The 27,998-nt window shown below is 43.6% G+C and overlaps 1 protein-coding gene and 1 pseudogene across 6 annotated transcripts in view; one reads left to right on the top strand and one right to left on the bottom strand.

The window, feature by feature from the left end:
- The first annotated feature begins 3,004 nt into the window (after positions 1–3,004).
- The window catches only part of LUC7L (LUC7 like), a 29,751-nt gene continuing 4,757 nt past the window's right edge, over positions 3,005–27,998 (top strand). Inside the window, exons 1-8 of one of the 6 annotated variants that reach the window (XM_070568890.1) lie at positions 3,070–3,244; positions 4,037–4,107; positions 4,373–4,455; positions 5,079–5,173; positions 10,174–10,272; positions 20,678–20,788; positions 21,882–22,025; positions 26,344–26,520. In XM_070568890.1, the coding sequence (XP_070424991.1) occupies positions 4,446–4,455; positions 5,079–5,173; positions 10,174–10,272; positions 20,678–20,788; positions 21,882–22,025; positions 26,344–26,520 (636 nt within the window). In that variant the 5' untranslated portion in view covers positions 3,070–3,244; positions 4,037–4,107; positions 4,373–4,445. Of the gene's footprint in view, positions 3,245–3,718; positions 3,924–4,036; positions 4,108–4,372; positions 4,456–5,078; positions 5,174–10,173; positions 10,273–20,677; positions 20,789–21,881; positions 22,026–26,343; positions 26,521–27,998 lie in introns of those variants that run through there. The other 5 variants (XM_070568892.1, XM_070568894.1, XM_070568893.1 and 2 more) reach the window with 5 other exon arrangements.
- On the bottom strand, positions 8,410–9,006 carry LOC139074939 (alkaline ceramidase 3 pseudogene; annotated as a pseudogene).

A 27,998-nucleotide genomic window follows, 5' to 3' on the forward strand; every position in this document is an offset into this window, starting at 1 on the left:
GGCTGAATTAGGCTCACACCAGATGGCTTCCTCATATACTGCAATATATCCTATTGCTTGCCATTTCTGTTTGTCAGGAGCAAAGGGAGTGAGGCATGGAAGGAGGAGAGCACAAACAAGGGTGAGTTAATGAGCTGGGCACTGTTTGGTATCAGGGACTCTGGACTGCTTGCTTTCCTAAGTCTGTCTTTGCCAGAGGATATGGACATTGGAGGGAAATAGTTCGGCGTGGCAACGGCTTCTCATAGGCTGGGCTGTTGCCACGTTTGGGAGAGAACTCTTCCTTCAGTAGTTAAGGAGTGGCACTTCCTGTCCAAGATGCAAGCGGCCGACTCTTCCTGTCTGGTATAACTGACACGTGTGATGGGGGTGAGAGCGCCCCCTACAGTCCTTCCTGACTCCAATTTAGTTAAGGTTTCTGTTAATTTCCACACCCCGTAGACTTAACTCCTCTGTGCTTCTGGGTTGCACCTGTGGGTTTACATCAGGCCTTGGTGACAACCGGGAAGCCCCTGGGTGGGGCAAGAAGCACAAATTGCACAAGGCGGTCACTGAGATCAATGGTGAGGTGTCACTACTGCTTCGCACCCTTAACTCCTAAGCCTTTGTATTTTAGCTGTTGGCGACTGTGGTCAGTAGTCTCCAAATATGGCTGCTGAAAGTTCCTCTCATCGTTGTACACAAGCTGCTCCTCACATTGAGAGGCAGCATCTGTTTCCCGTCCCCTTGAGTCTGCACTGGCTTTTTGACTTGCTTTGACCAATAGATAATGAAAGAACTAAAGTTTGGGGTCTGAGCCTAGGCCTTAAAAGAACTGACAGCTTCTACTCCCTCCCATACTATGAAGCAGCTTGGGCTAGACTTCTTGATGTCATACTCTTGTGTACGGAGAGAGAGGCCACATAGAGGACCACAGAGGAGCCAGGCATGTCAGTGAAGCCTTCTTGGAACTTCGCTCGGCCCAGTTTCATACAAGCAATCTTGTGAACCCAGCCAACACCACCTAGAGCAGAAGAGGCCACATCCCAGTGTGGGGGATCAGAATTGGCCACCCCAAAATGTGTCTCTTTGCCTTGATTATTATTATTATTTTTTAAAGATTTTATTTTTCCTTTTTCTCCCAAAGGCCGCCGGCATATAGTTGTGTATTTTTAGTTGTGGGTCCCTCTAGCTGTGGCATGTGGGACGCCACCTCAGCCATGTCCACGCCCAGGATTTGAACCAGTGAAATCCTGGGCAGCCAAAGCAGAGTGCGAGAACTTAACCACTTGGCCACGGGGGGCCACGGGTCCGGCCCCTACCTTGATTATTTTTAAGAACAAAAGACTCTGAAAGAAGCTTTCATCTCCCCCTCTAACTGCCTAAAAGAAATTTAAGGTAAAAGGCCTGGCCCCAGGACAGGCCATCACCATAGATAACTCTGGGTATTCGTAGACTGTCAGGGTCCTTCTAAGCCAATTCTTATCTACCAAACATTTGCTTTTCCTTCTCCGTGTGAATTGCCTTCCTCCCCTTTGAAGTCCCAAACCACTACCCCCAACACCCACCTTTGTCTTCAGCTGAAGATGGAATGTAAGGGAACAGCCTCTGCCATTTTGGCGAGTTACTCAGTTTTCCTGAGTTTCTCCTGTGTATACATCCTATTAAGATTTGTTTGACTTTCTCCTGTTATTCTGTCTCATGTTAGCTTAATTTGTAGACCAGCCAGAAGGATGTAGAACGGGTAAAAGAATTCTCTTCCTCCACTACACCAGCTAAGCCCTGAGTGAATTCCACAGAATCATGAGAAATAATAAATCATTTTTGTTTTACACCATTGAGTGTTTTGTTTCATTTCATTTCATTTTTTGCTGAAGAAGATTAGCCCTGAGCTAACATCTGTTGCCAATCGTCCTTCACTTTATATGTGGGTCGCTGTCACCACATGGCTGACAAGTGGTGTTGGTCCGTGCCTGGGATCCAAATCTGGGAACCCAGGCTGCCAAAGCAGAGTGTGCTGCTGGCCACTCTGCTGGCCATGGGGCTGGCCCCACACCATTGAGGTTTTTGTTTTTTTTTAAGATTTTATTTTTTTCCTTTTTCTCCCCAAATCCTCCTGGTACATAGTTGTATATTCTTTGTTGTGGGTCCTTCTAGTTGTGGCATGTGGGACGCTGCCTCAGCGTGGTTTGATGAGCAGTGCCATGTCCGCACCCAGGATTTGAACCAATGAAACACTGGGCCGCCTGCAGCAGAGCACACGAACTTAACCACTCGACCACAGGGCCAGCCCCAATACACACCATTGAGTTTTTAAGTGGCTTACTTACATAGAAATAGATAACTGACATGATTTACCATAAAATGGATCTCTTGGTATGAGGCAGTGTTGTGCAGAATCCCATGTCAGTGAATCAGGCACTCTGCAAGCCTTTCCATGTGTGTTTTGGTGTGGAAGCATTGTATTCAGGAAAAGCAAATACACATCTTGGATATGGTGACAGTTCAGTAAGGATGAATCACTGTCCCCCTAGAGTATAAAGGATCCAATGTAGTCAACCAACCTTCCAGTGGCTGGCTGCTCTACTCACAAGAGAGTACCATAGCAAGGATTCATCGTCAGTCTCTGATGTGGCTAGGGCTGGACAGCCTTGTGTATGGCAGACTACGAGCTCACAGAGGGACTACCACGAAGTAATAATGACAGAACCTAACATTAATTCCATGCTTGATTTAACTTTCACAAAAGCCATATGACAGGCACCGTTAGAATCCTCATTTCACGGAGCCTGAGAGTATCTAAAATGTTCACGGTTTCATGATCAGCATGAAAACATACAGGACTTATTTTCTTGTTTTGGATTGTCTATATTTATTTCATTTTATTGCAGTTTAGCCTCAGTAAAGCACATGAATAAAATCAGGGTTGGGACTTTGGCTCCGCCCTTTGGACAACTTGGTTGGACCACTGGAGCCTCAGTCTCTTCCAGAGCCCAATTCCGCAGCCCATCTCGCCTCGGAAACTACATTTCCCAGCAGGCCAAGCGCCGGCGCCGACGCACTTCCTCCCGGCGTCCCCCGCGGCGGGAAGGAGCCGAGCGAACTCGAGGCCGACGCGACCAGCCTTCGTCGTTGCCGCCGCCGCTGCCGCTGCCGCGCTGAGAGAAGCCGCCGCGGCCGTCCCTGCCGCCCCCGCCGGCCACCATGTCCGCTCAGGCGCAGATGCGGGCCCTGCTGGACCAGCTCATGGGCACGGCCCGGGACGGTGAGTCGGGGCGGCCGGCCAGGCGAGGGGCCGGGTGGGAGTGAGGCGAGGCCGCCGGGCGGCCTGAGGCGGGGGCCGCGAGCGTCTGCGCCTGCGCCGGCGCCCCCTCCCCCGCGCGCCGACCGCAGGCGCCGGGCCTTTGTCTGGGCCGGCTCGCCTCGCGGGCGGCCGCGCGGGTGCTCCCGGGGCGGCGGGCTCCTCCCCGCGCCCGCGGCCGCGGCCCTTCGCGGGCCTGCGCCGATCCGCGCCGGGGAGTCGGCGGGCGCCGCGGCCGCGCGGGCTCGGACGCCGGCGGCGGGGGGTGGCGCGCCTCCGGGGTTCCTCGGGGGAGCCGCTGCGCCCGCGGGAGGCGACCGGGCCTCGAGACCCCGGCCGCTCCTGCTCGGGCCTCGCGCGGGGAGCCTCGGTGCTTTTCTGACGTGGGTTCCCGCCCGGTGCTTTTCCTGTCCCCCTAGCGCACAGGAGGCCCCTGTTAGCCAGCGCTTGGCAGGCGTTAGGTAGGTCGTGCTGTAGGCAGGAGCGCCGGATCGCGGTGTTGTCTCGGGAGGACGCTGTTGCATCCTTGCAGAGCTAGACACCTGCTGTGGTTTGTGTTTTCTTTTCTACCGAAGTGATGAAGTTGAAAGTCCACACTGGCACAATCGTAGGGCTGTGCAATCCTTTGCACTTCATTTCATAGGTGAATAAGTGCTTTTTAGCGTTCTTTGTATATTGAGTTGCTTTTGAATTGCTTCCCATATTTTTATTTCATACAAACTGAACAATTGTGGCCCCTCTATTTTATTTATAAAGGTTCAGTGTATCTTTGCCTGCCTACATCAATCTGCAAGGGAGTTGCAGAAAAGCCTCATGTTCATCGAGCCGTGAGTCACAACCAATTTCTAAGCTGTTATAACAAAAAAGTGTTTGCTTTTTTTCACAAGTAACTTTAAAAGTGTAGTTTAGAAAGAAAAACATTTTCCATAAAAAAAGACACTACATTAATCCTGGATGCTTGCGAATCCTAAAATATATTCCTCCTTTAGTATTACACAGCTCTGTGTCGTATGCACAGATTAGCTTTAAAATTTGTCACATTCCACTTTGCCTTTACTTTTATGTATCATTCCCCTGACTTCCTTACTGCAGGTTGGGCAAGAAAACTTTTCCTTTAAAACTTTTCAACAGCGGGCATAAAATTCTGCAGCTGAGGTCTTGAAGAATGCAGATGGGTACAGTATGTGTTGGAACTCACAGTGTGTATTGACTAACCTAGTTCCTTTCTGCTTTTTTTTGGTATTGTCTTGTTTAAAGTGACTCCCAGGTGCCAACTCTTTTTTAAGGGTGGGGGTGAAAGAGGGATAGGTAGCCCAGGTCTAGATTATTTATCAGTCAGCGGTAGAGTTTGAAAGCTTCTTCACGTAATTTTGGGCAAAATACTGCCTGCACGTTTGTCCATGGCAAAATGATCAGATTAATAAGTAGCTCTTGGTGGTGGAAACTACCAGCTATAAGTCATACGTGGTGATTCATGGCCCTCTGATAGCATGAGTTTTGGTAGCTCATTGCCCACATGTATGTGGGGGGCTAATGGCCTTTTGGTGCTCAGCATTTTACTTCTGACTTCTTGACTTCTTTGGCACAATGATGGAGTCAGATCTCATTAAGTGTGATTCTTCATGACATATTTAGCATCAGAAAACATCTGTGTTCCGCTCCAGTCGTAAATATCTTTAGGTCAGCTTTTCAGTGTATTTGCTAGTCTGCAAATCATCCAGGTGAAGTGTTGTACCACAGATGCTTTTGTGCTTAAGGTGATAATACTGTCTTATTTAAAACAACAAATGAATTTCAGGAGACGAAACCAGACAGAGGGTCAAGTTTACAGATGACCGTGTCTGCAAGAGTCACCTCCTGGACTGCTGCCCCCATGACATCCTGGCTGGGACGGTAGGTGCATTGGGGGTTGGGGGCTGCCGTAGACACTCAGACACGGGTGCTGTGTAGACGGTGAAGGTTTTTCAGGTTGAGTTCTGTCTTCCTTTACCAGGCAGAAATCACCTCCTGCCCTTCAAGTTATAGATTCTGTTAGTTGGGTAGAATTTTATATAGTGGAATATATTTTACTGCTGTAAAATTTTATCTAAAGCGGTCAGGTTTTTGTAGTCATTTATTCTGAGATATTCACAACTAACTGATACAAGTCTCATTTGGCTGTAGCAAAAAGTGCTTCGGGTCAGCGTATAGTTCTTTGAAGGTTCTGGGTTGGTTGGTTTGTTTTCAAGTTAAACGTATGCTAGACTTTTGGTCTAACCAGGTACATTTCTTTCTCAAATCTAGGTTTTTAAAAAATCAGTTGGGAATAACATTAATTTTTTAGTTTTGTGTTATGCTACCCTTTCAAGAAATCACCACAAGATCCAATGAATACAGACCCTTAAAATTTTAGGTTAGCTTCAGATGAGCCAAACAGATAAATCCTAGTTTTGCAGAATGTGCGTTTCATCAAAATTAGATAGGATTTAAGAAGACTAAAGAGTGGAGGATTATCTGCCATGCTTCAGCTACTTTAGAAAAGGAGTCCTTTAAACACCACCATTTTAAGATTTTACAGCTACCTCCCGGGATATAGAACTGCTGAGGGTCAGATGTGTGTGTACTTGGGAGTATTTTCATGATTAGTTGTTGCCTTTGTTATTGCCGTGTTGGGGGAGCAGCCTCTGGGAGAGTGCTTAGATGTGTTAAATTGTCTCAGGCTGGCTCTTCTGACAGCGCATAGGAGATGATCGCCAAACCTCGTACCTCTGCTGCCTGAGGTTTTACCTGCAGTTTGACCTGTGTGGGAAAAGGTTGTAACGGCTGTTTGCTGCAGGTAGTTGCGGGTACCCTCAGTGTGCGTTAACGGCTCCCACTAGTCGAAAGCACTTCAGTTGGCGGGTACTCCAGTAGGAGGCATCGGAACCAGGAATTGTTGATAGGGCTTAGTGGAAGAAGTCAGAGGGAGCAGAGAGACGTGACACAGACTGAAACATTCAACCGTGTTTTTCTTAGTCCCTCTGTAGTGTTGTTCCAGAATGCTGGGGAGAAAATACCCACAATGAGGGCGTTTCGACATGTTTATTGTGTTAGGTATAGGTTAATTCACCAAATACTCATTGGACACCTCCTCTGTGCCAGGCACTGGAGATATGGTGTCAGTAAGACATAATCTTTAGTCTCGTCTAACGAGAAGAGGACAGACAATAAATAAACAACGGATAGATAGTGGACTGTTTTAGATTGGGTGATAAGGAAAGGCTCTCGAGGACCTTGGAGCAGAGACCTGAAGGGTGAGAAAGAACACTTGTGCAGTTTAGGATATGCTGCTCTCGGTGGAGGATGGAGCTGAAGGACAGCAGGAATGCCACTGGCGTGAGTGAGGGGGAGAGGGAGGCAGAGGCTCTGGAATCAAATGAGTGATGAAAAGCCACAGACTGAACAGGGTCGCTCCCGGGTGGGGTTGGGCAGGAGCAACTCAGCAAAGGAAGTCTGAGAAGGAGCGATCTGAGGAAGAGAAGGAAACCCCGGACACCCGCGTTCAGGTGGAGATGCAAATGAACAAGTGTTGGGGCTGCTGAGGGTCGATTGTGGCGAGGATTGAAATTTGGTTGGAGATTTCTGTAAAGGGTGAGCCTGACTGGTGTGGGCTACATGAGAGTAGTGTTTTGTGTTAAATTGAAATGGAATGGGTATGTTCTTTAGAATATAGCAGCAGGATGAAAGTGATTATAACTGTCAGCTTGCGAAGGCCTGCGCCAGGCCCGAGTGTTTGCTAAAATCATCCTCTGTCATTTGTAGGCGTGAGGCAAGGAGGAATGGAAGTAGTAATTTTATTGAGGCTTAATGGGAAAATGTAGTATTGATTGGTGAATTTGGAAGAATAAGGTGGCTGGAGGGAAGGTAGTGTAACTTGTCTCAGTGGAAGATCTTTGTTTTCCAAAGGTTCTGGAAGGAGTCTTCAGTGCTCTTCCCTGTCAGCAGTGTGAGGCCACTAGAGGGTAGAGGACACAGGTGTGTGGCAGCGAAAGTCCTGATGCACTGGATTTAACAGCCGCCTGGAAGACTTTGAAAGGACGTAATGAATGTGGTATTTCAGCTCTGCTTGGTGTTTAGCTGTGAGGGGAAATGGCCAGTACTTCCCTGCCTCCTTGGCAAAGCTGACAAGGTACATCCAGCGGGACCATGGAACCCAGTCCTGTCCCTCACTTGCTTACCAGTGGCTGCTTGAGAGCTTTCACGCAAAGGAAGACAGTGGTGAATCTTGCGTCGCATGTGGTTCCCTAATTTCAAAACTGTCTTGGCAGTTGGAGTTTTTAGGGTGGAAATTGATTTGCACTTAAGATCTTAGGACTGAAGGTTCTAGTGCTTGTTTTTCCTGGTAGTTTTTCTTTGAGCAGTAGCGTTCAGTAACATTTAAGTATTTCTGATAGCTACCATTCAGTTTTTGGCTATCGTGCTTAGTTTCATTTGTGGAAGTTATATATTTTGAAGAACTGTATTTGGTACTTAAAAGAGTGAATGAAGCAAAAGTTGTCAGCTTTACAGGGACAGTGATTCTAGTTGAAACTTTGGCTTCTAGAACCACTGTTGCTCTACCTCTAGATCCCCCACGCAACCAAATACATGAGGGACTACGACTGCAGAGTGAGAAGAGTGAAGGAGAGGAGAGTTTTAGCATTCAAATACGAAAGTCAGTCTTTGGTCAACATGAAGGTGAACTCCACACTCGGTGGCCCACTGTTGGCTTTCACTGCTGATACTGAAGGCTATTTTGTCAGTGAGCCAGGCACGCACCTTCTGTGAGACTAGGGCCCATGAGTCAGGCACTGCCAGCCTCTCTCATTTGCCTGAAGTGTTAAGGATTTTATAATCTATGAAGTTTTTGATCCATGAAGTTTTGAACACAGTTGTAGTTTGAGCTTAAAGGAGTTCCTGGACTCCATCATTCTGCTTCCTAGTTTTTTTTGTTTTTTTTTTTTGTTTCATTTTAAACATCTTTGGGGAGGGGGAGGAGAAGGACAAATGAGATAAAGGCATGAGCTAAACATCCAACAAGCCCCATTCCTCGTTCTCTGTAGCTGGCACCATTAGTCGGAAAGTCACTCGTTTGCTGTGATGGTCATGATATACTTGAATGCATAGATCTTTAAGGATCTCCTTATTCATTTGGCCAGGTCTGTAGTAGGTGCTTTTTTGTTTTCTTGGAATAATTCATCAGTGCTTCCTGAGAGGCTCAAACAGGATCACTGGCCAGATTCCCAAGAGAAACTTCACTTTTGGCCTGTATCTCAGGTAAAGTGTTCTTGTATATAAATTGAAAAGGATGTGAAGATAAGAACCAAGGCCAGTTAAAATATGCCACCATGCCTGAAATTGTATGGTAACACCTATGATAGGTGGCACCTTCTTTCGAAAGTTCCTTAGTGATTCGCAAAAGATGTTATCTGTGTTCTATAATAAAGATCCCAATAAAAATAGACCCAAGGATGTAAAACCGAGTCCTCTTAGCCATGGATAAACCTATGTAACAATATAAACAGATGGAAGTGCTAATGTGAAGACCAACATTCCATGCATGACCTGCTGAAATACAGGCTCCTTTACCTTAAGGCAAACTGTGGTGACTTTAAACTGAAGAGAATTAAGGTAAAACGCAGATGATAGTTTACTGAGTTCTTCATCTTGAAACGTTCAAACATGCAGTACACAAATACACAACAGCTGTACATCATTGGGAGTTCATCCAGTAGTATGTGCCTGGCACTATGCTGTGCGCTAGAGAAAAGACAGTCCAAGCTGTCAGTGTTTTACATAGTTCTGGAGGCTAGGAAGTCCAAAATCACAGCGCTGGCCGATTTGGTTCTTTGTGAGGGCCTCTTCTTGGCTTACAGATGGCTACTTTCTTGCTGTATCTTCACATGGTGGAGAAAATGTACTTTTGTCCGATAGCTTGGACTTCAGGGGTGTCTCCTCGAGATGTTGGGTTTTGTTGACTTACACCCTCTGGTTTGATGGCATGATCCTCAGCATTCACACTTCCCTGTTGCTGGTTAGATGGCCAGAGGCGGGAAGTGCCTGCACAGTCCTGTACTCAGGATTTAGATGAGAAGTATGCAGTGTTGTCCCATTGTTCTGCGTGTGCTTACAACATGTAATAGCACATCAACTAATCTTACTGGTAACAGATCATTGGTTTCAGTAAAAGAGCCTTTTGTTCTCAAATGGGGCAACTGAGTGGCCCAATTCTATGTCCCCAATTATATATCCAGGGTCATTTACTAGGTTGGAACATTTGAAGGATTAGTTTGGCCCTGAATCAGCCTATTCTGGTTTAGTCCTTTTGGTATACAAAGAGCTACACAAAGCCAAGTGTTAGGTTGTGTTGTAATTGCCAAAACCTGATTTCTGTCTGCTCTTTCCTTTGCCTTTTCTTATCTCTGCAACCTAGGCCTTGAGCATCTTGATTAGTCAAGATTGTAAGAAGGAATGCCTAGGAACTTGTTGCTGTCGGTGATACTCTTGTTTTCTGGCCTTTTCCTTGCCACTCTCCCTTTCCTCCGGCTGCTATTCACTGAATACATGTTTATTTTGTGACTGATGTAAAAATACAACTGGCAAAAGCTAATTAATGTGGTTTTCATTATTAGTCCAATTATCTCAGGAAAGTGTGCATGCTGAGGATCATGCTATCAAGCCAGAGAGTGTAAATTAACAAAACACAGCATCTCAATATCATATAATCGTGGTGGTTAAAAAAAAAAAAGGCTTCTCAGCTTTATACTGTTTCTTAATTTTCTTGTAATTTAGTATTCAAAAAAAATTATTTATTTTGGTGACAGTTGAACATCAGGTCATATGCTTTCTACAGTGGGTAAGACATTCATGTGTAAATACTTCTTTCTTTTTCACAGCGCATGGATTTAGGAGAATGTACCAAAATCCACGACTTGGCCCTCCGAGCGGATTATGAGATTGCAAGTAAAGAAAGGGACCTGTTTTTTGAATTGGATGTAAGTTTTATTTGATGTTAATTCGTCCCTGCTGTGAAGAATATTGAACTAACAAGCTTAGTGTAACATTTGTAAGTTATAAAGCAAAATAATAAAATAGTTGTTATTCCACCAGTCTAGCTTGAGAGCTAGAACATGGCCAGTACCATTTTGTGTCTTCCTCAGTGTCTACCACCCCAATACTAATCTGCATTTTGTATCATTTTGTTTAAAAAATATATTTTTTAGATATTCTTATGATTCGAACATTGTTTCTTCTTGCCTATTTTTAAGCCTTATAAAAATGATTTCATAGTGTAGATAAGTCTTTAACTTTATTTTTTCATTCAATATTGTTTCTGTTTACCCATTTTGTTGGGTATGGTTTGTTGGTTTTCACTGGTGCTTAAGTATTTCCCAAACTATGCGTTCTTTATTCATAGACCATTGAGTTGATTCTAGATTTTTGCTATCATGAATAATAATATGAATATTCTTGAATATCTTTTTGGTGCACATGTGCAAGGATTTATCCAGGGTTTATTCCTAGGAAAGGAGTTGTTGATTTGTAGGGGATATATGTGTTGTGTCCTTGCAAGATAGTTCTGTAGTGTCTTTTTCTTTTTTCTATCATTTGATAAAGTGGCTATATCAATTTACACCCCCAATAGCATCCTCACCAATACTTGGTATTATCAAACAATTAAAGTTTTGCAATTTAGTGGTTATAAAATGGCATTTTGCAACTTTTCTTTCATTATTGCCTTCCCAAGGAGCCTTTTTTAGATCTTTTTTCTTAATTCGTCCCCTTCCCTTCCATGAGATTTGGATACACAGATACCCAGCGTGTTGGTTTATATACTGTCATCTTTTCTAGGCCACAAACCATTGTAATATCTAAGATTTTTTTCACCCTTTAAGACTACTTTTCATCCCTGTCCCCACTGAGAATGCATGATTTAGAGTCACTCTGTTGTAATTTTTTCTTTTCCCTAATCCTCCGTCACCACTATGACCACAAGCTCAGTGGAGGGGTTTGATGCCATTCAGGCTTCTGGGTGAAGACTGGGAAGGGACCGAGTTTGGTGTGAGGAAGCCAGAGAAGAAACCCAAGGAAAGGCAGTTTTTCCTCCCAGAGAGCATTTTAGAGGATATATTGTAGCCAGAGTAGATTCTCTTTAAATCAGTAGTCTTAAAAAGTGATTAGAATTAGCAGTTCTTTTTCAAATACGTTATTTAACAATAGTGTGCTCTGGTGTTGAGTCTTCGAATCAATTAAAAATGCCTTTAGCAACAGCTCAACTAACAGATGGGGCTTGGAAGTAGAAGTTTTCTGTACTGTGAGTTTTAATTCTTCAGTAACCTGAAAATGCTTATGTAAAGTGGCCATTACTTTGGGATATCAGGTTTCAGAAACTGATACACAGATATATAGGTTGAAATCTCAGTTTTAGTAATGAAGTTTTTTGGATCACTTATCTTAGCATTTCTGCTAAATCAGAATGTCAGTTTACTTTTTAAATAGCCTGATTAATGCTAGAGAATAGATTAATAGAAGACACTGAGACTACAGAAAAAGACTGAAATATATACAGTAATTTGGCGTATTATGAAGGGTGTGTGTTCAGCCAGTGTAGAGAAGATAGAATTTTTTAATGAATAGTCTTGAAAACCATGGTGTAGCCAGTGGGAAAAATACCAAGTTGGATCCCCAAAATGAATTTTGTTTTGTCATCTTGAGATGTTATGAAGCTTAGACGCTTATGAGAGAAAGATGGATACGTTTGTCTATGTAAAAACTTAAAATATTAGCGTATCAAAAATTTCCGCTCATAAAATAATAAATTGAGGCAAAGTATTTACAGTATATGTGGTGATAGGCTAGTTTCCTTTATATATAAAATTCATCATGATTGACAAGAACAGTATCAGTAGCTCAATAGAAAATGGGCAAAAGACAGAAAAAGACATTTCCTAGCAGGCATCTAATTCTGTGGTAGGTGCTCACCCTCAGTCAGAACCAGAGAGATGGAGAGTTGAGTAACCTGAGTACAGCTCCTGGATAGTTCAGCATCTCAAGATGTGAAATCATAGTCCAGCAGTGCAACTTCTAAGAGTGTATCTTACTGATACACCTGCGTAGGTACAAAGATAAATTGCTCCAGAATATTCCTACAGCATTATAGCTGAAGAAAGCAGGAACCAAGGAGACTTCCTCAGTAAGGGACTGGAAAAATCATAGCTATGCTTTACAGTGGGGTGGTGTATGGCCGTGAACGAGGATTGAGGTCGTTCAGTGTATGTTGATGTGAGATTATCTCCAGGATACATTAAGGACAAGCAAAGTGTAGTTATGATGCTTCCATAGTGTGTTTTTAAAAAGGGAGGGTGTTTTACACTTGCTGATGTGCTTAGAGTAGTTTTTGAGGAACCGAAAAGATTGTGAACACTCTTGTCTTGGTTTGAGGGCTAGAGCAGGTCAAGAGATCTTTTTGTACTTTGTGAAAATTTACCATATGCAGGAATTACTTTTTCAGTTAAAAAAGTAACTACCCCTTTCCCCAACTCCTTAAAATTTTTAACCTTACAGATGGGTCATATTAAAATGTTTGCTAACCGGTGCTATAAACACATGGAAGAGGTCCTCCTGCCCTGAAGAGTGAAGGGTAACCTGGAACAGCCGTGTTTGTAGGAGGGCAGTCTGTCAGGCACTGTTGGCATGTCAAATGCATATATATACTTAGTCCAGAACTCCTGCTGCTGGGAATATATCCTAGGGAAGTGAAAATGAGTATGCAGAAAAGACGTTCGCGGCAACTTTTTTTAAAGGGGAGAAAAGGTTATAATGAAACTATGTATTAATGAGGGACTGGTTACATAGATTGTAGTCCTGTTGGACAGTGGAATGATGCTTTATGAAGCTCTAAGCAGACACCTCTGGGTGTTAGGGAGGGAGATTGGACCTTAAAAAAGTCTTTTTAAATGATGGCTGTAAGAGATAACTCATATGCCATAAAATTTATGCTACCTTTAATTTTCTGATTTATACATGTCAGTAGTGTTTGGATGTGCATGGGTTACTTTAATAATTTAAGTAAGTAAAAGTGCCCTGACTTTAAAATACTTTTAAAATACTTTAAAAGCTAAAATAACTTTTTTTCCTTAGTTATGCAGAATAAAACTTAAAGGAAAAATCAAGTCTTTGCTCAAAATATATAGATTTGTTAAATTAATTTTATGGAAATGAATTTTTAAATCTTTTCAGTAGGTAATATATGCTGTTACAGATTCCAGAGTTATAAAAGGCTATTTGCTGAAAAATCTGCCCTTCTCCATGTGACACACCATCCAGTACTGCTCTCTGGAGGTCACCTGTATTTTTCAAAGATAGTCCATTCCAAATGAACAAATGTATCTGTCAGAAAGGCTAGTTGTGATTTTTTTTCTTGTCAGAATTGCAATTTGGTAAACAGGACACCTCAGAAGCTTTTTGGCAAGTTGTGGTCAGTGAGCCAACTCTTGCTGTGGTTCACCTGCTGGTGCCTCCTGATAACCTGCTGTTGGCACTACGCTCCCAGCCTGCCGTGTGGCCCATGGGTGGTCCAGGTCCCTGGCTGGGGATCTGCAGCTCCCATGTGTCCATGTTGAGGTTGGTTTCTGGAAGGGCTGCAGTGTCATCACCGCTATTGAGAGATGGACACAGGTTTCATTTTCGCAGGTTGTGAACCATCACTAATCCATGATTTGTTCTTATTTTTCTTAACAACTTGTGTTTGTGTAGCTCACCAAGTGTTTTGGTAGAATCTCTTTGTTTTTGGTAACAGTTCTGTGAGATAGGCCAATCATTTATCTCCAAAGTCTCTGAGGGTGCTATATGTTTGATGTTACTGGCCAGAATTAATGGAAGTGGCGTCATGTGACACTAGGAGAGGAATCATACTTCATCCAGTGAGTCAGCCAGGGATATTTAGGAGCTCTGTTTATTCAGGTTATATTACAGAGACGGCTGGCAATGAAAGTATAATGTTTATTTTGTTTTTATATTGAATAGTTTTTAATCAAATATATTAAATATAACTGGCATTTGAATTACATTATAAACCGTTTTTATTTTACAAGGGTTTTTTCTTTTGAACAGATTATTGTAGTGAGATCAACATGAAAGCTTTGCATACTGGACGGTGCTGCTAAGACACCCATGCGTTTTGTTTATTCTTTTAGAAAAGAAAAACTGTTCTCTAAAACTTGAATTTTTAGTTGATTTATTAATTCATGATGCATTAGTTTAAAAGAAAATTCTGTCTTTACAGAAGGCGGCATTACTGTTAAAATATGTTTTCTTTCTTTTTTTTCCCTTAAAGATTGGCACCTGAGCTAACAACTCTTGTCAGTCTTCTTTTTTCTTTTTTTTTCTTTCTGCTTTTTCTCCCCAAATCCCCCCAGTACATAGTTGTGTATTTTAGTTGTGGGTCCTTCTAGCTGTGGCACGTGGGACGCCGCCTCAGCATAGCTTGATGAGTGGTGCCATGCCCGTGCCCGGGATCCGAACCAGCAAAACCGTGGGCCGCCAAAGTGGAGCGTGCGAACTTAACCACTCGGCCATGGGGCAAGCCCGTTTTATTTCTTAGTTGCTGAATTCATGGGCTTAAGTGACATTTGACTTTCAGTAGACCTTTTATATGAATTCATCAGTCCTTTATACAAATTTAAAATATTTATAAACTTCAAGTCACCTCTAGCAATTTGTAAGAAATTGCCCTAGAAGAATATTTGCCTATGTATGGGAACACATGAGATGTTTATTGCATCATTTTGAATTAGTCAAAAAAGCCAAATATGTATCTATCGGAGGGGTTAAAGTAGTTTTGTTAAAATGCAATGAAATACTGCACAGCTATAGGTCATAGAAGATGCGTACATTGAGGTAAAAAAGGAAACCTGCAAAACTATCCTGTTTGGTTGGAATAAAAATTGTTCGCTTATGTATGCATTTTTTAAATAACAGTGTTAAAAGGTATATGCCAAACTCAAGTGATTATTTCTTGGGAGAGGGGAGGAGAAAGAATTACATTTTCTGTGTCAGATAAAGTTGTTAGGTCCAGTCAGATTGCTAATATGGTAGGCAGAAATGAGAATTTGAAAGTATTTCTACCTTGTGACTTATTTCTACAAATCTCTGTCCTAGGGAAGTAATTGGAAATACAGGCAAACATTGGTACACAAAGATGTTTGTGGTAGGCTTGTTTATAAGACTGAAAAATAGGACACAACAAAAATGCTCAAGAAGAGGAAAATGAATGAGCAAATTATGATGCACCCATATTGTAGACTGTTCGTTTGAAACTAATGCTTATGAAACCTGTTAACAACTTATAATTGCTTGTGATATCACGAGCAAGACAAATATACAAAATTGTGCGTGCTAGAGATTTCAACTCTAAGCTTTTTTGTGTGCTCTCATTGAACATGTGTTGCTTAATCAGAATTCCTGGACCTGGCTTTTAAAAGACTGTGATGGAAAACCCCTGAAGCCCTTCTTCCCTGTGCACTCTCCGCTTCCTGGAGGCAGTCCCTTCCTTACTGCTTTAAAACGCAAGGACGCAAACACTTTCTAAAAGCAGCATCCTGCTTCCGAAATGCCATGAGCTGACCTTGGTTGGTGAGCTTTTTAACGAACTATTTCAGAGCAGTTGCTGGAAGCCTGTCACTGCCAATTCAGGGATTGGCTCTAGGTCGGAATTCTGAGGCTCCGCTGGCAAAAAGGAGGTAGAGAGTTGTGCTCATAGAACTTTTTAACAGTTTAAAGCTATGATTAAATGGAATGTTTTTCTACAAAAAAAGACTAAGAAAGATTGACTTACCAGGGATTTTTTTTTTTTTTTTTTATGGAGAATCTCAAATGTTAAAAGTAGATGTAACAGTGTAATGAATCTTCACGTATGCATTACTCAGCTTCAGGAAGGATCAGCTTGTGTCCACCTGTATTTCATGTTTGTCCGAACTTTTCTCACGAACCTCACACATCCTGTCGTTTCATCTGTAAATATTTCACCATTCCCATTGGCTTTTGAAGATCTCCTCTGCATACAAAGAATCGGGTATTATACTTGGTTGTGACAGAATCTACTTAGCATGTTTAAAAAAATATTTTAAGGAAAACTGGAAACATATGGAAGTGAACAAAATAATATAATGAAATCTCCAGATTTCGTCTCCTAGTTTTCAGTCATTATTAATGTGAAGACTCTTGTTTCATCTTTATCCTGTCTTTCCCCACTGGATTATTTTACAGTAGCCCCTACTCAGAGAATTTCATCTGTAAATTCTGCCAATAGTGTATCCAGAAGATAAGAACTTTGTTAAAAATAATCATAGTTTTAAAAATAATTTCTTAACATCTTCTAATAGTGTTCAAATTTTCTAAATTGTCTGAAAAAAGTTTTTTTAACAAAAGTTATAAAAACAAAATATTTAACATATATTTAACAAAAATAAAAGTTATTTGTTTGATTTAGGATCCAAAAAGAGGGCCACACATTAGAATGCTTGCTAAGTCTTTTTGAATCTTATCTTTTTAAATCTATTTTGCTAATTGTATCTTCATGATGTCTTCTTAACATGTTTTTCCTTATCTGTGAAATATCCTGCAATCTAGGAGTTAGATCTAGAAGCTTGATCATCAAATTTAAGTTTTGTTTTTTTGTTTTTTGTTTTTAAACCAGGGAAGATTCTCCCTGGGCTAACATCTGTGCCAGTCTTCTTCTATTTTATATGTGGGTCACTGCCACAGCATGGCTGACAGGTGGTGTAGGTCAGTGCCTGGGATCTGAACTTGCAATCCAGGGCCGCCAAAGCACAGTGTGCTGAACTTAACCACTATGCTACAGGGCCACTCCCTGTAAGTTTTTTTTTTTTGTGAGGAAGATTGACCGTGAGCTAATATCTGTTGCTAATCTTTCTCTGTTTTATGTGGGATGCTGCCATAGCATGACTTGATGAGCGCTGCTAGGTCTGCGCCTGGGATCCGAAACTGAACTGTGGGCCGCTGAAGCAGAGCCCGTGAACTTAACCCACTGTGCCACCAGCCGGCCCCTGTATTCCCTTTTTTAACGCAAATAGTAGTCTACTGTATACTTAGTCTACACCCGCCTCCCGCTGTTTTTGTTTAACTTTTCCTATGAGTTCCCTTATTCCTTTTTGTGTCTGTATAATATTCCGAAGGATGAGTATGTGTTTTATAGGACCAGTCCCCTGTTGGTGGTCATGGTGCTGCATCACACATGGGCACATGGAGTGTATCTAGGAAAGGTTCCCAGTAGTGGAACTGTTGGATCACAGAGGTGTGTGCATTGCTCATTTGGATAGATATTCCATAGAGAACACTCCACACTGGCCTTATATGAGAGTTCCCATTTTCTCATCTTCCGTAATTAAATTACCAAACTTTTGGGTCTTTGCCAGTCAGAGGGGTCTAACACGCTGTTTATTCGTGAGTCTGACAGGGTTGTTGTAAAGGTGTGTACTTCCTTGTGTAGGTTTTCTCTGCCTAGACCCTCAGCTGGAGCTTGATGAGTGGGACCTCTGCCACTCTTCTACCTGGGATCCACCCAAAACACATGTGTTTGATCTGGGAGAGGGTGCCTCCCCATCCTCATCTTGGTTCCTTCTGGCCTAACACAACCTCAACCTGACCGCCAGGCCCAGGCTTGGTTTCTTGAGAGTGTTTTACCCAGAAATTCCCTAGGAAAGGGTGTGTAATGTTTGCTGTTAGGTAATCTATATAAATGTATTGCAAGTTTCTGAACTTGAATACCAGCAAACAGCAGTATTACTTCATTAATTTAACTTAGAGAAAAGTTATGGAGCAGTATGTTTCTTTATTGTTCACGTGTTGAAAGTGTAAAGAATTTGTTTCTCTTTAATTCAGTGAAGATACGGCTAACCTTTTCCCTAAATTGTCTTGTTTTGTGTTTCCTGAACAACACACCGTGTGAACTAATTTCTGAACTGTCTTTAGTATACCAGATGAGAGAGGTTCTGAGTATCCCTCGTTTTTGTGTCTTACAGATGTACAGTGTAGTAGTCAGATTGTTCGAAGTCAGGTATCTGAGTTAGAGTCCCTATGTGGCCTTGGGCAAGTTGTTCCACCCTTTTCTCTGCATCTGTAAACGGGGCTGGTGATAATCGCCTCAGAGTGTGAGGATGAGAATAGGGACTTTGGAGCCAAACCACGGGTCCTCGCATCCTCAACCTGATCCTCCTACCACCCCTTAGTAGTTTGGAAACTATGCCTCAGTTTCTTCATCTGGGAGATGGAGACCTTAAGAGTGCCTCTGCAGCTATTTTGAGGCATATGTGGACACGCAGCATAGCACAGGGGCGCACGTTTGCTGTGACTGTTCTGCTCAGAGCGAGGGCTTGTCTCAGCTCACTGATTGCCGTTCGGTGTTACTGCTGCTGGGCAGAGTTGGAAGCGGCGCCACGTAGTCCTGCGTGTGCGATGAGACCTGTGTGTCAGCGCTGTGTGCAGGGACCCTTGGTGGTTCGTGGTGCATCACAGCACCCTTGAGTTACAGAAGTTGGATGACTTTCTAGTAAGTGGTAGGTTGTGATTAGGACAACTTTTAGGCTTGATTATCTTTTTTTTGATCATTTAAACCTGCTCTTTGATTTAGGAACCAACCCGAAATTGAGAAGCACATTGAAGAGGAAGGGGCGGTAGGACAGAGAGCCATCCTTTAAAGAGTGTGGCAGTTGAAAGACATCTCTACGGTCTGCTGCTTCTGTGTGGTGAAGTTTACCATTTAGCTTTTAGCTTATCAGGTGTTTGAGTCCATAGCCAGTTTGGATTCTGCTTAAGATGCAGGCACTTGCTTTGATTGGTAAAGGTACTGGCAGGGTTGTCAGGTGTCTGCTTCCCACCCGAGCCTGATGAGTGGGTCTCTGGGTCTGCCTCAGCTGTGAGAGCGCTCTGTTTGGGTATACAGTAGAGTCCACACAAAGTCTCAGTGCCTGTGTCTGGGTGAACTTGGGCATCTCAGGCTGGTCTGTTAGGAGCTGTTCCATCCTGGCAAGTCCTGACCCTGTCAGCAGAGCTGGTCACCTGTAATCTTTCCAGGAAGTACGTGTGTGCAGGCATGCCAGTCATTGTCGTTCCTGATTGTTCGATTTGAACACAGTGAAGTGTTTGTCAGAGAATATCTGGATGACCAACGATGGAAAAGTCCTGAGTTCCAAAATTGTGGAGTGAAATCTGAGACTTGGCTTCAGTGGAGGATGATGCTTCAGCCTTTCTCCAGCGTCCTGGCGGACTTGGCACCATCACAGAGCCTCTTCCCTGTCTTGCCCTACTCCCAAACGTGCATTTATTTGAAAAGAGTGTTTCAGATTTCTGCAGGTGACCATAACCCTCTCCAGTATCCCTGCTGTCCGTTCCGGTGTCACGCTTTCCTAATAGCTGACTCCTCTCCTGGCCATCTTTGGGGTGGGGTGGGCAGTGGGCATGGATAATCACCACTTGGTCTGTTGGCATAACTTTCACCTGCCTTATTATCATCTCCACCCAAAGTTTTCTTTTCTCTATTTTTTGTGATAGATCATACTGTCTACCGACGTCCTCCACTGCCAACCTCACTTGGTGTCATACTTAACATGATGCCAGCATTGGCAAGCTGACTCCTGGGTGCTGATCATAGCCTGACAGTTGGAAAAGTGATGTCTTGTTTGTATGTTTATGTGAAGTGATGCTGGGGCCTTTGACTAGTTATGGCAAGTTAACTGCTTAGCATATGTGACAGCTTGTTAATTTGTATTGTATTGTTTCCCACCAATTCTTTTCAGAGTAAGCAGTTAGATTTCTAGCGTTTATTTTTTTTTATCTCTTTGGGTAAGTAGTAACCAGTTTTCCTGCTACTTTAGACAGTAGGCAATAACTGAACGTATTCACAGCTCTCAGTAATCTTTTTCTATTGTTTTGTTTTGAGGTGGAAGGGGGAACTCTACCCTCAGCACTGAGGGAATAATATTTACGTGGCTCACAAAGACCAGTGAGTACATCATCTGCACCTCCCACCACTCACCAGAAGAGGGCTCCAACACTAGTCTCAGAACACTATTCATTATGGCCAAGTGTTTTAATTTTCCTCAAAATTGTCTTGGAAATGTTATTGAGGGATGGGGGTCCTTTTACAAATTTTGGAAATAAATAAATCAGAAGAGACGACCATGCTTCTGAACGATCATTTGGTTTAACAAAGCCCCTTGATTTAATGTGATTATGGATGTGTTGGCTGTAGTGTAGTTTAAGATCTTCCCACTGAACCTACAGGCTTTAAGAAACCAACCCAGGAGTGTATTTCCTATCGAACAAATGGGTTCCGAGACCATACATGTGATTGATCATAGCGCTCTGTTTCTCCTGAGCTAGGCGATGGATCACTTGGAGTCTTTCATCGCTGAGTGTGATCGGAGAACTGAGCTTGCCAAGAAGCGGCTGGCGGAGACACAGGAGGAGATCAGTGCAGAAGTTTCTGCGAAGGTACGCCTCGGAGCCTTTCACCTCAGGTTTTTGGTACAGTTTACTGGCTTGTAAAAACTGGGCCACTGATGGGCTAATAGGTCACCATCAGCCCTGCTTGTGTATCTCTGGGTGGGCAGTACGTGCGACCTTGGGTGTTCCCAGGAACCAGGGAAGGCTGTCAGCCCGCTCTCAGCCCCCAGGAGGTACTGCCTCTGTCCCTCCTCCCACCATACATGTTTTTTTGACCTCCCCACAAAAAACAGGAAATGGGAAAAATTAGGGAAAGAGTTAAACTGTGGTGCATTCACACCATGGAATGAAGAAGGTCGATCTGTGACCTGGCCTGAGTGTCAGCTGCATTACTCTTCTGTGCCCCCTCTGGTGGAGCTAAGTCTCTTCATTGTTTTCTCCTTTTAGTTTTGTCAAAGCATTTCTTAGGATATATGAACTGGACCAAAGGGCCTGTTTTATTTCTGAAAGTAAATCCCAATAATTAGGCATTGTGCTTACAGTATAAATTTATGCATTTAAACCTAGACATTTCATTACCCCTACCCAGAAGATTGAACTGAGAGAGGACCTAAAAAAAGACAGCCTAGAAAATGACCAAATGATCCTTGTGACCGTGTTGGAGGTGACAGATGCTGCTGTTTTTATTGGAGAGCAGTGAACAGGTTTACTTTATGGTCAGAGTCTCGGTGGCAATAAGGATGTCATAATTATTACAGTTCACATGTGATCCAGCCAGAATCTTGGGCTGTTCAGTTTTTTTCACTGAGCAGACCAGAAATGCAGCAAGAGAAATACTCATTTTCTTTTCGTTAAAATCTTTGGTGTTTTTTTTTCGTGTTTTTGTGGGTTTTTTTTTTTTTTTTTTTGAGGAAGATAGGCCCTGAGGTAACATCTGTGCCCATCTTCCCATATTTTATATGTGGGACGCCTGCCACAGCATGGCTTGATGAGTGGTGTCTAGGTCCGTGGCCAGGATCTGAACCGGTGAACCCCGGGCTGCCTAAGCGGAAGGTCCGAACTTAACTGCTGCACCACTGGGCTGGCCCCAGTGTTCGGTTTTTAGATGACTGCTTACCTGATTATTTCTGTCTCCTCTCAGGCAGAAAAAGTACATGAGTTGAATGAAGAAATAGGGAAACTTCTTGCTAAAGCCGAGCAGCTAGGAGCCGAAGGGAATGTGGACGAATCCCAGAAGATTCTTATGGAAGTGGAGAAAGTCCGTGCAAAGAAGAAAGAAGCTGAGGTTGGTGAGAAAAATAATCTTAGAGTAAGGGGAAACTTCGTAACTCCAGAGAGTTGACCATTTGAGCTAAAATTAAGCCGTCCTCCCTATTTTGAATATTGGGAAGGAGTTGGGAATTGGGTGTATGTTGACAGGATCACAGGATTTTTAGAGTCAGTGCACACTTGGGTTTGTATCTTTGCTCTGACCCCTTGACCCCCGGGTGACCTCAGACCAGTCACTTGCCAGGTCTGAGCATAATTCCCATGTGTAGAGCGCAGTCCTGGGTAGTGAAGAGGCAGTGGAGTTGTTAGTGAGCACATCCTGTCAGAGGGCGTTGGTGGGCACTGGTGGTTGTTCAGCGTGTATGACTGAGCTGGAATTGTGTGCAGGTTGCTGTAAAGAATGAAAGCTGGGTGTTGTTTGGTAGAGAGAACCTGTGTGGATTGGGGGTAGCATCCAAGTGGTGTCGGCTGGGGTGCCAAACCAGGACACACTGGTAGTGTGGTGGAGAAACTGAGTCAAGGACAGTTGTTTTCTTCCTAGATTAGTATGTTCGTCAGAGACCCTCAGGTTCTCAAATCTGCACCACTGGAATTGGAGATGGCTCATGTAGGCTTTCAGAGTGTTGGAAATTGTAGAGGCAGAGGGAGACAGTGATTGGCGTGTTGCTTTAGTAAATGCTCTCTAAGCTCTACCTGTGTGCCAGGCACTGCTTGTTGTGAGCCAGCCGGCAGAGGCCCTCCTCTCATGGAGAGGGCACTGGAGTGGGGAGGGTGCAGACAGAAGGGAATGTGAACAGATGTATGAGATTGATTCAGATGAGGATTGGTGCTCAAAAGAAATGGAGTCTGAGTGTGAGAGGGACTTTGGGTTGCAGGGGCTTTCCAGGTAGGGTAGGGTGACCCCGGCAGGCCCCTTTGCTGAGACCCACAGACTGAGAAGGTTATCAGAATGGCAGGGGCAGAGAGGCCAGGTGGAGCTGAGGAGACCCTGGGGCAGGTCTGGTTTGGGTCATCACTGGACTCCTGGCTGAGTGTAGTGTCTCACATGTGGTAGGAGCTCAGTAGTGACTGAGTGAATGCATAATAGTGCCAGCAGCTGTGGGTGTCAGCGCAGTGCCCAGGGAGGCAGAGACAAGTAAAGAGACAGCCATAGGGTATCAGGGTGGGGCTGTCTGGACTGCTTTCCATGGGCCAGTGTGGGCCGGAGTTGAGGTCAGTGCGTTTGTCTGGGGCTGAGATAGTGCTGCTTGCCCCTGGCAGACTAACACCCTCCTCGGTGACATTTGTAGACAGTGTAATCCATTCTTGAACATAAATGAGAGAGAAGAGAAAAGAATTCACAATACAAATCTGATATTTTAGATGTGACCACACTAAAAGACAAATGGGGTCTTGAATGTGACAGTTGCAGGTGACGTTTGTGAATCACATACCTTGAGTGGCATTACCATGGTGGCATGACTTGGTAAAGTTCCACACAGGTTCCCTGGTTTATAGGGTAGTTCCATTATTGGAAAATAGGGTATTTAAATCCTGCATTTTGCACAAGATACAAATCCCTGTATAAGTCCTATATATAAATCCTTACCCCAGATCTAAACCTAGTCTACTTTAATGGGAAACTTGTGTTTACATGTAGAACAGAGTCAGCCTTCCTGGGATGCTGACAGCGCCCCAGAAAGGCCAGAGTTGGGGGAAGCTGTGCGGCCTCTTAGCACACCCTGAGGCCCAGCCCTTCCTGCTTTGAAGAGCAGAGCAGACACCAGAAACCCCTTGGATGGCTCAGAGATTTGTACATTGGCTAAAATGGGGTTTACCACATGGATGTCTGCAGACAGCCAAGACAGGAGCAAGATATGAGACACATGGCTGTTCATGCTCAGGCCTCCTAGCATCCTCATCCCAGCCACTGTCTTTTGTCCCCATCACTGTGAGTACCCCCAAGAGCCAGCATCACTTCACTTCCTTAAACCACCAGGCAAGATGAGATGGTGTGGAGGAGGCCTCGGCAGTGCTGGTCTCTGTGGTGGTGTGGTATCTTGGGGGCCTTTCTCTTCTCAGTAGCAGGCAAGTGTTGAGTAGTCTTAAGAAACAATACAGAGAGACCTTGTGTACCCTTTATCCAGTTTCCCCCAGTGCTAGCATCTCGTAAAACTACAGCTCAGTAGCACAGAAAGGATATTGATGTTGCTACAGTCAAGACAGAGCATCCATCAGCTCAGAATCCTTCCTGTTGCCCTCTTATAGCCACACCCACTTCTCTGACCCTGACAACCCCTAACTTGTCCTCCATTTTTATGTTTTGGTCATTTGGAGAATGTTATATAAATGGAATAATACAGTATGTAACCTTAGGGGATTGGCTTTTTTTCACTGAGCGTAACTAGAATTTATTTTGAAAGATATTAGAGAGTGGCATTCAAAGTTTCAAAATATAGAAAGGGACAGAATAATATCACAAATACCTGTATACCCACCACATTTATCATTTTTGCTTAGGGTTTTTTTTTTTTGTTTTTGTTTGTTTTGATGAACAAGATTGCCTTTGAGCTAACATCTGTGCCAGTCTCCCTCTATTTTGTATGTGGCACGCTGCCACAGCGTGGCTTGATGAGCGGTGTGTAGGTCCATGCCTAGGATCTGAACTGGCAAACTCCAGGCTGCTGATGTGGGGCACGTGAACTTAACCACTACACCACTGGGCTGGCCCCCTTTTCTCTTTTAATAAAAGATGTAGCACATTATAATGGAAATTTAAGTTCCCCTCGCTAGTCCCAGTTATCTCCCTTCCCAGAGGCAGGCATACGTGTGCGTTCAACATAATCTTCGGTCTTGTCCTCTCACTTTATTACACATGTGTACCCATAAGAGAAGAGAGAGAGGGTGTGTGTGTGTGTGGTGTACTCTGTGCAGTTGAAGAATCCTCCATAAATTCTGCCGTCCTGTACGTGTCTGCTCTCCACTTCCATTGTTCACTCAGTGTTGTGTTGAGATCCCTCCGTGTTGCTACATCTAGATCTTCTCAGTCAATTCATTGCTGCGGGATTCCATCTGATGAACACATGACCATTCATTGGTGGTTTTCTAGGTTGTTGGTGGTTTCTCATCCTTACAGAGAGCTCTACAGCGAGTGTCCGTGCACCTGTCTGCTGGTGCATGTGGGAGAGTTTTCTGGGATATGTCCCTGGAAGGAGTGTTTCTGGTAACGGTGCATACATGTCCCGCTTTCACAGTTCGATTGCTAAATTACACTCCACCTTAGTTGGACCAACCGTAGGCTTCTACCAGCAGTGTGAGAGTGCCTGTTTTTCTGTATCTTTGCCAGTTGAGTGAATGACGTGGTATCTTATTTTAATTTGCATTTTCTAGGGAACGTTTTGAATGTTTGAGTTAATGGAACCTTACTTACGTTCAGGTCTCCCTTTAAGTAAGGATAAATGACTACTGAAATGTGTTCCTTTTTTTCCTCTCCAAATCCCCAGTACGTGGTTGTATATTCTAGTTGCCAGTTGTTCTAATTCTTCTATGTGAGCCGCTGCCACAGCATAGCAGCTGACAGATGGGTGGTGTGGTTCCATGACTGGAAAGTGAACCCAGGCTGCCCAAGTGGTGAGCACAGAACGTTAACCACTGGGTTGTCAGGGCTGCCTCTGGAATGCACTTCTTAAACCTGGGCTTTGAGGGAGCATTCTTAACTTGAGCACAAACAGCAGTTAACCACGTCCTGCTATTTTCCTTTGTATTTCATGTATTTGCCTTGAGGCTGAGTGAGTGAGTTCTTGTGATGGACTCGGACATAGAGGCTGCAGGAGGGAGTGTATTTTGTTCTCTTCTGTTGTGCAAACTTTCTCCTTTGAAGATAGTGTCTAATCTATTTGTCCATCCAAATTTTAACTTTTGGGGCTGCATTGGGAGACAATTTCCTGGACGTTGGGACACAATTTCTGTGGATGACTCTTGTGTGTTTTGCTTGTTTATTTGGTTTAGTTTTGCTTTTTGAAGGCCCACGTTGAAGATTCTCCCTTCTTGCTTCTCTGGTCCTCACAGAGCTCTCTACCATGCGTAGTGGAGACCTGCCTTCCCTGCTGGCCTCTGGGAACAGACAACATCCTGCTCATCCGAGGGTTTTGAATGCTCCCTGTGGCTTTGAAACCGTGACTGTTAGTTGATTTTAAATTGAATTGGCTACAAATGCCTGAAGCTTTGAAAACCGTCTAGTTTTTATTTATTTAAAAGTAACCTCTATAGTCCCTTCAGATACTTCCTTTTGCGGGGTTGAGTATTTGATGGCAGTTCTGTATACCTCACTTTCAGCACTCTCTTCTCTTCTCCAGGAAGAATACAGAAACTCCATGCCCGCGTCCAGTTTTCAACAGCAGAAGCTGCGTGTGTGTGAGGTCTGCTCAGCCTACCTGGGCCTCCATGACAATGACCGTCGTCTTGCAGACCACTTCGGGGGCAAGTTACACTTAGGGTTCATTCAGATCCGCGAGAAGCTTGATCAGTTGAGGGTACGTTAATGTATTGCGTTTCTGGAGAAACCTGAAATGAGAAGTCTTGTGATCATCTTTACATTTCTTTATTTCTGGAAAACCTTGTGTTTTAATCCTCTCTAAGAACATGCCTTGAGTTTTTATAGTGAAATACTGAGATTTCATCACTTCGTTCACACAAGAGATCTAAGCTCTCTGAATCCAAAGGGACCTTGGATACTTATTTAGTCTGTACCACCTTGTTCACAGAAGAAAATGGCTGAATCCAGCCCCGGGATACAGACAGTTCTTAAGTATCTCTAGAGTGACTGCTGTTTGGAGATGGGAAAGAGCCAGTTGTCTCCAGTTTTCTCCGTGGACAGAGCGGCAGATGTGTAGAGAGTGGTTAGGCTGGACAGGTCTCACATCCTGACCCTTGCTTTTCAGCCTCTTCAGAAGGTTGAAAAAGTGATGGGATTTTTCTGATAGCCCTCCTCCCACCTTGGCCACCTCTGTCCCTTCCTCAAGCCGCCTTGTTTTTCTGGATTAGGCTCTAAAACATTTGTCATCTTGGGTACGGAAAGCTGAGAATGGAAGGTGATCATGTCTTGGATACTTTGATTTGTCGTTCTTCAAACTGATGGGGTCTTGCTGCTGCATACTGGGACTGCTAGGGTGGGACGTTGGGTAATATGCAGGCCTTCCCTCCAGACACCTAGAGTCTTGTGGAAGAACAGGCATGCGGTATTGGATGATAATCAAGGCCAAGAACCCTCTTTGCCCCCAGGAAGGAGTAGCAGGTGGCAGAGGAGCGGGGTCCCCAGTAGGTGATGTATGAACTTGGCACTAGGAGAGGGAGCTGGGGTGGCAATGAGGATATTCTCAACCACTGGTATTGAAACATTTTGTTCCTGCATTCCTAGTAGAATTTTGAAACCTGATACACTTTGTCATACATTTTTAAGTTGGAGTGTTTTTCATATATGTTTGTAGGTATGAAAGATGTAAAAATATTTATACACAAAGGGGAAGATTGGCAACACGTTAGCTCAGAGCAAATGTTACTCAGAAAAAAGAGAAAGATGTAAAAATATTTCGTAGGTAGCCAGTAGAATGTAATAGTGACTTGGTGGTGTCCACTACCATCCTCATTAAAAATATACTCCTTAGTAGTTGGAAATGTCACATTCCCATTTCTCTTTTAAATTGTATTCCCATTACATATCACCCCATAATTTTGTCCTATACCTAAAAGCCTTTTATTTTTTTCTTAACGTGTATCTCTGCATCACAAACGTGAATATATTGAAATTTCTTTCCCTGAAACCTTAAGAACTTGATCTAGAAAACATGTTTTATCATTGCGGTTATGAGTATATAGTTGACGAAAACAACACAAACATAGGTTTTGATAAATAGCTCTTTAACAGAAAACGTATTTGAAAGTTCACCTCATAACGATAAGAAGGATGGGAGTTCTGTGCCCTAATCAGAGGTGGCTTCACTCACGGTGTCCC

This window comes from Equus przewalskii, chromosome 12 (genome assembly GCF_037783145.1).
Source record: "Equus przewalskii isolate Varuska chromosome 12, EquPr2, whole genome shotgun sequence".
In the NCBI taxonomy this organism is placed as follows: Eukaryota; Metazoa; Chordata; class Mammalia; order Perissodactyla; family Equidae; genus Equus; species Equus przewalskii.